The sequence below is a fragment of the Aythya marila genome, assembly GCF_965140915.1.
Source record: "Aythya marila genome assembly, contig: HAP1_HAP1_SCAFFOLD_76, whole genome shotgun sequence".
In the NCBI taxonomy this organism is placed as follows: Eukaryota; Metazoa; Chordata; class Aves; order Anseriformes; family Anatidae; genus Aythya; species Aythya marila.
The window spans coordinates 4,448-14,077 of NW_028137017.1; the positions used below are offsets into that span (position 1 = coordinate 4,448).

General features: G+C 62.5%; 1 protein-coding gene and 1 long non-coding RNA gene across 2 annotated transcripts; both read right to left on the bottom strand.

Moving 5' to 3' along the window:
- Positions 1–1,378: 1,378 nt before the first annotated feature.
- LOC309891235 (misshapen-like kinase 1) lies at positions 1,379–6,896 on the bottom strand (the record flags this gene model as incomplete). Its single annotated transcript, XM_082785609.1, has 9 exons — positions 1,379–1,597; positions 2,981–3,120; positions 3,191–3,350; positions 3,568–3,717; positions 3,803–3,903; positions 3,981–4,115; positions 4,203–4,346; positions 6,435–6,633; positions 6,879–6,896. 9 exons carry the CDS (start codon positions 6,894–6,896, stop codon positions 1,514–1,516), a joined length of 1,131 nt encoding a protein of 376 aa, XP_082641735.1. The 3' UTR covers positions 1,379–1,513.
- A 1,456-nt stretch (positions 6,897–8,352) lies between these two features.
- LOC309891237 lies at positions 8,353–9,461 on the bottom strand. The gene is made up of 3 exons (XR_014319483.1): positions 9,404–9,461; positions 9,209–9,302; positions 8,353–8,471 (listed from the first exon to the last, which is right to left on the bottom strand). It is a non-coding gene; the product is annotated as an uncharacterized lncRNA (long non-coding RNA).
- Between the last annotated feature and the right edge of the window lie 169 nt (positions 9,462–9,630).

A 9,630-nucleotide genomic window follows, 5' to 3' on the forward strand; every position in this document is an offset into this window, starting at 1 on the left:
CCCCCCCCCAAAAAAAAACCCCACCCGCCCAGCTTTAGGGTGCCCCCCCTCGATGATACGGGGGGCTGCGCCCCCCCCCCGGAGCGTCGTCAAGCGTGGAAATCAGTGGAAAAAGGAATTTTTTGGGTTTTTTTTTTTTTTTTTTTGGAGGGGGGGGGGGCACGGCTGTGTGTTTTTTTTTCCCCCCCCCTCCCTCACCGTGAGGGGTTAATTTTTATAGGGGGGGGGGGCACGGGGTGACCCCTGTGTGCCCCCCCCCCCAGCCCCTCCGCACGCTGAGTCCTTTAAATCAGGTGAGCCCCCACCCCTAAAATCCCCCCCCCATAAAAAAATACCCCAAAAAGCGCCCCCCCAACCCTAAAAAGCGCCCCCCAACCCCAAAAAGTGCCCCCCCCCACCCAAAAAAATCCCCGCGGGGGGGGCGCTTTGGGGTTCGGTGCTTTATTGACAGCGAATCAAGGCCACGGCGCTGGGGGGGGGGCGGGGGGGGGGGCCCCCCCAATCCTCCTTTCCCCCCCCTCCCCCCCCTCCTCCTCTTGGGGGGGGGTCTTCGGGGGGGTCGGGGGGGGGGCGTAAAGTGCTTCGTTAACGACGACTCCTCGTTATAAAATAATTAAAGCAAAATAGAGACGGCCCCGAGCGCGGTGACGGCGGCGAAAATTGGGGGGGGGGGGGGCGGCGGCTGCCCCATAGCGCGGGGGGGCTGCCCCATAGCGTGTGGGGTGAGACCCACAGAGGGGTGGGGGGGGCTGCCCCATAGCGTGGGGGGTGACCCCCAGCTTGGGGGGCTGCCCCATAGCGTTGAGGGGTGCAAGACCCCCAGCTTGGGGGGCTGCCCCATAGCGGGGGGGAGGGATCCATGGCATGGGGGGGCGACCCACAGCTTGGGGGGCTGCCCCATAGCATCAGGGGCTGCCCCATAGCATTGGGGTCTGCCCCATAGCGTGGGGGGGTGAGACCTATAGCAGGGGGTCTGCCCCATAGGGCGGGGGGTGGCCCACGGCTTGGGGGGCTGCCCTATAGCATTGGGGTCTGCCCTATAGCGTCCAGGTTTGCCCTATGGCATGGGGGGGGGGCTGCCCCATAGCGCAGGGCTCTGCCCCATAGCGGGGGGGCACCCTATGGCGGGGGGGGGTCTGCCCCATAGCAGGGGGGTGCAAAACCCACAGCTTGGGGGGCTGCCCCATAGCGGGGGGGTCTCCCCATAGCGGGGGGGGGGTCTGCCCCATAGCGGGGGGGCTGCCCCATAGCGTCAGGGTCTGCCCCATAGTATGGGGGGCACCCTATGGCGGGGGGGGTGGGGCTGCCCCATAGCGGGGGGGTGACCCACAGCATTTGGGTTGGGGGGCACAGCCCCATAGCAGGTGGGGGGGGGGGCTTTAGGGGGCGGGTCTCCTGCCTGTCAATCACGTGCTGTCGCCTTGGAAACCGCAGAAGCCCCGCCCCCGAGGTGGGGAGGGGGCGGGGCCAGCTCGGCGGCGGCGGGCGCTGATTGGCCGGGCCGGGGGTGACGTCACCAGCTGATGGCGCCGTTGCGGTTGAGGGTCATGAAATAAACCTGGCTGCTGCCCCCCGCCCGCACCGAGGCGAAGAACACCTGGGGGGGGGGGTCACGGGGTCACCGGGGGGGTTAAAGGTCACGGGGAGGGGGTCAGGGGTCACCAGGGGGCGGGGGTCACGGGGAGGGGGCGGGGGTCACGAGGGGGCAGGGGTCACGAGGGGGGGGCGCAGGGGTCAAGGGTCAGGGGTCACAAGGGAGGGTCATGGGGAGGGGTCATGGGGGGTCAGGGGTTATGGGGAGGGGTCAGGGGTCATGAGGGTCAGGGGTTATGGGGAGGGGTCAGGGGTCATGAGGGGTCAGGGGTTATGGGGAGGGGTCAGGGGTCATGAGGGGTCAGGGGTTATGGGGAGGGGTCAGGGGTCATGAGGGGTCAGGGGTTATGGGGAGGGGTCAGGGGTCACAAGGGGTCATGGGTTATGGGGAGAGGTCAGGGGTCATGAGGGGTCATGGGGAGGGGTCAGGGGTCACGAGGGGGGGGCGCAGGGGTCATGAGTCAGGGTTAAGGGTCAGGGGTCACAAGGGAGGGTCATGGGGAGGGGTCATGAGGGGTCAGGGGTCATGGGGAGGGGTCAGGGGTCATGAGGGGGCAGGGGTCACGAGGGGTCAGGGGTTATGGGGAGGGGGTCACAAGGGGGGGTCGGGGTCAGAGGTCACAAGGGGAGACACAAGAAGGGGTCAGGGGTCATGAGTCGGGGTCAGGGGTCACAAGAGGGGTCACAGGAGAGGTCAAGGGTCATGGGGGGTCAGGGCTCACAAGGGGGGGTCAGGGGTCATGAATCAGGGTCAGGGCTCACAAGGGGGGGGTCATGAGGGAGGATCAGGGGGTCACAAGAGGGGTCAAGGGTCATGGGGGGGGTCAGGTCTCACAAGGGGGGGGTCAGAGGTCACGAGGGGTCACAGGAGGAGTTGAGGGTCATGGGGGGGTCAGGGTCATGAGGGGGGTCAGGAGTCACAAGGGGGTCAGAGGTCATGAGGGAGGATCAGGGGTCACAAGAGGGGTCAAGGGTCATGGGGGGGGTCAGGGCTCACAAGGGGGGGGTCAGGGGTCATGAGGGGTCACAGGAGGAGCCAAGGGTCATGGGGGGGGTCGAAGTCGCAAACCAGGGTCAGGGTTCACAAGGGGGGGGTCAGAGGTCACGAGGGAGGATCAGGGGGTCACAAGAGGGGTCAAGGGTCATGGGGGGGGTTTCAGGGTCATGGGGGGGGGGGTCAGGGGTCACGAGGGGGGGGGGGTCAGAGCTCACGAGGGAGCACCGGGGGCTCACAGACAGAGCCAAGACTCACGGGCAGGGGACCACCGGGAGGGGGCTCAAGGGTCACCCTCCCCCTCCACCCCCAAGAGGGGTGCCCCCCCGCCCCCCTAGGTGCCCCCCCACCCAAAAAAAGTGCCCCCCCACCCAAAAAAAAGTGCCCCCCCACCTTGTCGTTGCGCTCGCAGAGGAACTTGAGGCGCTGCGCCCGCTTGTGCATGAAGACCCCGTCCAAGTGCCCGGTCTCCACCGAGCGGATCTCGATGGCCTTCTCCCCCCACCCCATGATCTGGTTGGAGCAGATATAGGCTGGGGGGGGGAAAAAAATAATTAGCGGGCTGGGGGGGTCCCAAAAAACCCCCCCACGAAGGACACGGACCCACGGAGGTGGGGGGCTCGCCCCACTGCAGCACCACGTCCTTGGTGATGCGCCCGTAGGTGTTGACGTAGACGCCTTCGTCCTCGTAGCACAGCAGCATCTCCAGCCCCCCCGTCTCGGGGAGGAAGATGATGGCGTGGGGGGTCACCTGGCTCTGGATCTGTCCGGGGGGGGGCACAAAAAAATTAAAAAAAAAAATTAAAAAAATTAATTAAAAGTGGGGGGGCGCCAAAAATCGGGGACGGCGCCGAGACGCCGACGGCGCGCCAACTTGGCACCCGCGGGCGCTGGAGGGGGGGACCCAAAGGGGGTTTTTTGGCCCCCCCCGTGGGTTGTGGTGCCCCCCCCCCGATTAATTTTGGGGTCCCCCCCCTCACGTGGACGGGGACGTAGACGTCGTAGGTGTTGCCCGAGTCGACGTCGATGGCGTGGAAGCCGGCGCCGGAGCCGTAGATGACCTTCAAGCGTTGCCCTTCCTCCACCGTCAGCTCCACCAGCAGCGGGCGGTGGGGGAGGTCCCCGAAAGACTGGGGGGGGCCAAAAATAAAAAGGGGGGGTCCGACAGGTTGGGAACGACCCCCTAAAAGTGTTTTTTTTTCCCCCAAAAATTACCTTGAAGGCCATGAACTTGTGGTAAGGTTTGGGCGCCCACGCGTAGACCTCGACGGAGGAGCGCAGGGCGATGACCAGGAATTTGATGCGCTCGTATTTCACTTTTTTTTTGGGGGGAAATAAAGAATAATAAGCCAAAATTGGAGAGTCTGGGGTTTTTTTTGGGGTCTTTTCTCACCGACTCGGTAGTGGACGCAGCCTTCCATCTCGCCCACCGTGGTCCAGCCTTGCTTCTTCTCCACCTCGGGGTCGTTGCGCAGGATTTTGTTGCGCAGCCAGGAGAGGTAATAAACCCGCAGCTTGTTCCTCTTCCCTGCAACCCCAAAAAGACCCCAAAAAACGGCGTTTTTAGGTCTGGAGGGGGTCGTAGGGTTTTAGGGGGGGGGTTTTGGGGGCTTACCCGAGATGGTGGTGAGGAGGTTGAGCCCCTCCAGGACGTCCATCTGCTGGAAGCGGCGCCGCGCGATCAGCCCGTACACCTTGCCCTGCCCCGAGCGGTCCAGGAGGAGCAGCCCCGTCTCCGTCCCCACCAGGAGGTTGACGCCTTGGGGGGACATTTTGGGGATGTTTTGGGGACGGTTTGGGGATGTTTGGGGAGATTTGGGACTCCAGGAGGTGTTTGGGGATGTTTGGGGGACGTTTTGGGGACGTTTGGGGACGTTTGGGGACGTTTGGGGGATGTTTGGGGGCATTTGGGAACATGGGGGGGACCTTTGGGGACATTTGGGGACATTTTGGGGACATTTGGGGATGTTTGGGGACATTTTGGGGACATTTGGGTACATTTAGGGGACATTTGGGGACATTTGGGTACATTTAGGGGACATTTGGGGACATTTGGGGATGTTTGGGGATGTTTGGGGGACGGTTGGGGACGTTTTAGGGATGTTTGGGGACATTTTGGGGACATAGAGGGGATATTTGGGGACATGGGGGGGCATTTGTGGATATTTGGGGTCATTTGGGGACATTTTGGGGACATTGGGGGACTTTTGGGGACATTTGGGGACCTTTGGGGATGTTTGGGGATGTTTGGGGGACGGTTGGGGACGTTTTAGGGATGTTTGGGGACATTTTGGGGACATGGAGGGGATATCTGGGGACATGGGGGGGCATTTGGGGATATTTGGGGACATTTTGGTGACATTTGAGGACAATTGGGGACATTTTGGAGACATTGGGTGACATTTTGGGGACATTTTGGTGACATTTTGGTGACATTTGGGGACATTTGGGGACATTTTGGGGACATTTTGGGGACGTTTTGGGGATGTTTGGGGAGATTTGGGACACCAGGAGGTGTTTGGGGACGTTTGGGGGACGTTTTGGGGATGTTGTGGGATGTTTGGGGACATGGGGGCACATTTGGGTGTATGGGGGGGACATTTGGGGACATCTGGGGACATGGGGGGAAGATTTGGGGACATTTTGGGGACATGGAGGGGGATACTGGGGATGTTTGAGGACGTTTGGGGGACGTTTGGGGGCATTTGGGGACATTTAGGGACATGGGAGGACATTTGGTGACATTTGGGGTCATTTGGGGACATTTGAGGACATTTGAGGACATTTGGGGACATTTTGGTGACATCTGGGGACATTTGGGGGACATTTGGTGACATTTGGGGACATTTTGGGGACATTGGGTGACATTTTGGGGACATTTTGGAGACGTTTGGGAACATTTTAAGGATGTTTGGGGACATTTTGGTGACATTTTGGTGACATTTGGGGACATTTGGGGACATTTAGGGACATTTGGGGACATTTTGGTGACATTTGAGGACATTTGGGGACATTTTGGGGACATTTTGGGGACATTTTGGAGATGTTTGGAGACATTTTAGGGATGTTTGGGGACATTTGGGGACATTTGAGGACATTTTGTGGACATTTTGGGGTCATTTGGGGATATTTTGAAGATGTTTGGGGACATTTTAAGGATGTTTGGGGACATTTGGGGTCATTTTGGTGACACCTGGTGACATTTGGGGACATTTGGGGGACATTTGGGGACATCTGGGGACATTTGGGGACATTTTGGGGACATTTGGGGTCATTTGGGGACATTTTGGGGACATTTAAGGACATTTTGGGGATGTTTGGTGACATTTTAGGGATGTTTGGGGACATTTGGGGACATTTGGAGATATTAGGGGATACGGGGGGACATTTTGGGGACATTTGGGGACATTTGGGGACATTTTGGGGACATTTTGGCGACGTTTGGAGACATTTTAGGGATGTTTGGGGACATTTTGGTGACATTTGGTGACATTTGGGGACATTTTTGGGACATTGGGAGACATTTGGAGATATTGGGGGATATTGGGTGACATTTGGGGACATTTTGGAGACATTTGGGGACATTTGGGGACATTTTGGGGACATTTGGTGACATTTGGGGACATTTGGGGACATTTTGGGGACATTTTGGGGACATTTGAGGACATTTTGTGGACATTTTGGGGTCATTTGGGGACATTTTGGAGATGTTTGGGGACATTTGGGGACATTTGGGGACATTGGGAGACATTTGGAGATATTGGGGGATACGGGGGGACATTTTGGGGACATTTGGGGACATTTGGGGACATTTGGGGACATTTTTTTGGGGGGGGGTCCCACTCACCCCACAGGGCGGCGCAGAGGATCTCGGAGCTGAAGCGTTTTTTGTACTTGCGAATTTCGGGGGCGTCGCTGGGGGTCCCCTGGGTCCCCCCCCCCCCCCCCCCCGGCGCCCCCCCCCCGCGCCGAGGGGGGGTTGACGTTGACCACGGCCCCCTGGCGGGGGGGCTGCCCCCGCCCCCCCCCGCGGCGACGGGCTGCGTCTGCGGGGGGGGAGGGGGGCACCCAAGGGTGAAGGGGGGGGTTAGTTGAGGGGGGGGGGGCACCCATGGGATACCCGAGGGGGGGGCACCCAAGGGTGACACCCAAAGGGGGGCAGCCAAAGGGGATGGGGGCACCCAAGGGGGGGGGCAGCCAAGGGGGGGCACCCATGGGACACCCAAAGGGGACAAGGACACCCAAGGGGGGCACCCAAGGGAGAGGGGGGCACCCAAGGGGGGTGGGACACCCAAGGGGGGGCACCCATGGGACACCCTAAGAGGATGGGGACACCCAAGGGTGACAGGACACCCAGGGGGGGCACCCATGGGACACCCACGGGACATGGGACACCCAAGGGTGACACCCAAAGGGGACACCCAATGGGGACAGGGACACCCAAGGGGGGCACCCAAGGGAGAGGGGGGCACCCAAAGGGGATGGGGGCACCCAAGGGGGGGGGCACCCATGGGACACCCAAAGGGGACAAGGACACCCAAGGGGGGCACCCAAGGGAGAGGGGGGCACCCAAGGGGGGTGGGACACCCAAGGGGGGGCACCCATGGGACACCCTAAGAGGATGGGGACACCCAAGGGTGACAGGACACCCGGGGGGGGCACCCATGGGACACCCTAAGGGGACAAGGACACCCGAGGGGACACCCAAGGGAGATGGGACACCCAAAGGGGGATGGGACACCCAAGGGGGGGGCACCCATGGGACACCCAAGGGGGGTGGGACACCCGAGGGGACACCCAAGGGACATGGGACACCCAAAGGGGGATGGGACACCCAAGGGGGGGGCACCCATGGGACACCCTAAGAGGATGGGGACACCCAAGGGTGACAGGACACCCGGGGGGGGCACCCATGGGACACCCAAAGGGGATGGGACACCCAAGGGGGGCACCCAAAGGGGACAGGGCCACCCAAAGGGGACACGGGGGGGGGCACCCAAGGGAGGTGGGCCACCCAAGGGCCACCCAAAGGGACACGGGGGACACCCAAGGGTGACACTCATGGGCCACCCAAGGGTGACACCCAAAGGGGACACGGGGGGGGCACCCAAGGGAGATGGGGCACCCAAGGGTGACACCCAAAGGGGACAGGGCCACCCAAGGGGACACGGGGGGGGCACCCAAGGGAGACGGGGCACCCAAGGGTGCCACCCAAAGGGGACAGGGCCACCCAAGGGTGACACCCAACAGGGATGGGGCCACCCAAGGGTGGCACCCAAAGGGGACACGGGGGGGCCACCCAAGGGCCATGGGCCACCCAAGGGGACACGGGGGGGCCACCCAAGGTGACACGGGGTGGGGGGGGGGGGGGGGGGAGCACCCAAGGGTGCCTCTCACCAGCGCTGGGGCCGCCGTCCCCCCCCTGGTAGAGCCCCAGGTCCACGAAGATGCCGCGGGGGGGGGGCGCCTTCACCAGCCCCCTCGCCTGGTACTGGGGGGGGGGGGGGACACCCGATGTCACCGGGACCCCCCCCCCAAAAAAAATTTGGGGACCCCCCCCCACGGTGTCCCCAACCCCCCCCCGGTGTCCCCAGAAACCCAAAATCCCCCAATTTGTCCCCAACTCACGTCGCTGGGGGGGTCCCCGGGGGGGTCGCGGCCGGGCTGCAGGAGGTCGGGGAGGTTGGTGGCACCGGGGGGGGGGGGCGTCCTTTATTTTTTTTTGGGGGGGGGACACAAAAGGGACATTGGGGGGGGTGACGTCCCCCTGTGTCCCCCCCCCCGGTGTCACCGTACCTCTGGGGGGGGCGGGGGGCCCCCCCCCGTGGGGGGGTCGTGGCGCAGCAGCAGGGTGCCCACGGGGGCGGTGGCGCCGTCGTTGGGTCTGGGGGGGGGGACAAAAAAAAAGGGGGGGTCACCAAAGTGTCCCCAAGGTGTCCCCAAGTGTCCCCATGGCCCAGGGTGTCCCCAAGGTCCCCAAAGTGTCCCCAAAATCCCACCAAAGCCCCCCCAAAGTGTCCCCAAGGTCCCCAAACTGTCCCCAAAGCACCCCCAAATTGTCCCCAAGTGTCCCCAAGGTGTCCCCAAGTGTCCCCAAGTGTCCCCAAAGTGTCCCCAAGGTGTCCCCAAGGTCCCCAAATGCCCCCAAAACATCCCCAAAACATCCCCAAAGTGTCCCCAAGGTCCCCAAGCTGCCCCCAAAGCACCCCCAAATTGTCCCCAAGTGTCCCCCAAAGTGTCCCCAAGTGTCCCCAAAGTGTCCCCAGGGTGTCCCCAAGGTCCCCAAACTGCCCCAAAACATCCCCAAACTGTCCCAAAGTGTCCCCAAAGTGTCCCCAAGGTCCCCAAACTGCCCCAAAGCACCCCCAAATTGTCCCCAAGTGTCCCCAAGTGTCACCAAAGTGTCCCCAAAGTGTCCCCAAGTGTCCCCAAGGTGTCCCCAAGGTCCCCAAGGTCCCCAAACCACCCCCAAAGTGTCCCCAAAGTGTCCCCAAGTGTCCCCAAGCTCCCCAAACTGCCCCAAACCACCCCCAAAACACCCCAAACCGCCCCCAAACTGCCCCAAACTGTCCCAAATTGTCCCCAAACTGTCCCCAAGCCCCCCCCCCGGGGGTGTCCCACCTGCCACCCTCGGTGTCCCCCCCCTCGTCCTCGCTGCTGTCCCCTCCTCGCTGGAGGACGAGTACTCCATGGCCTTGGTCAGCGGCACCAGGTTCTGCCCCCCCACCCCCAAAAAAAAATTAGCCAAAATCGCTCGTTTTTCACCCAAATCCCCCCTCCTATTTTTTTTCACCCCCCCCCCCCCATAAATCTCACCGCCGGCCGCCGGGGTCCCACGGGTAGGAGGGGGGGGGCGTCGCGGCGCGCTGTGCCTGGGGGGGGGGGGGAGATAATTTGGGGGGGGAGGCACAGTGATCAGACCCCCCCCCCCCCCAGACCCCCCCCATGCCCAAAAATCACCTCCACCCCCCCCCAACCTCCCCCTGTGTCCCCTCGCCCCCCCATGCCCCCCCATGTCCCCCCCCCATCCCTGTGCCCCCCCC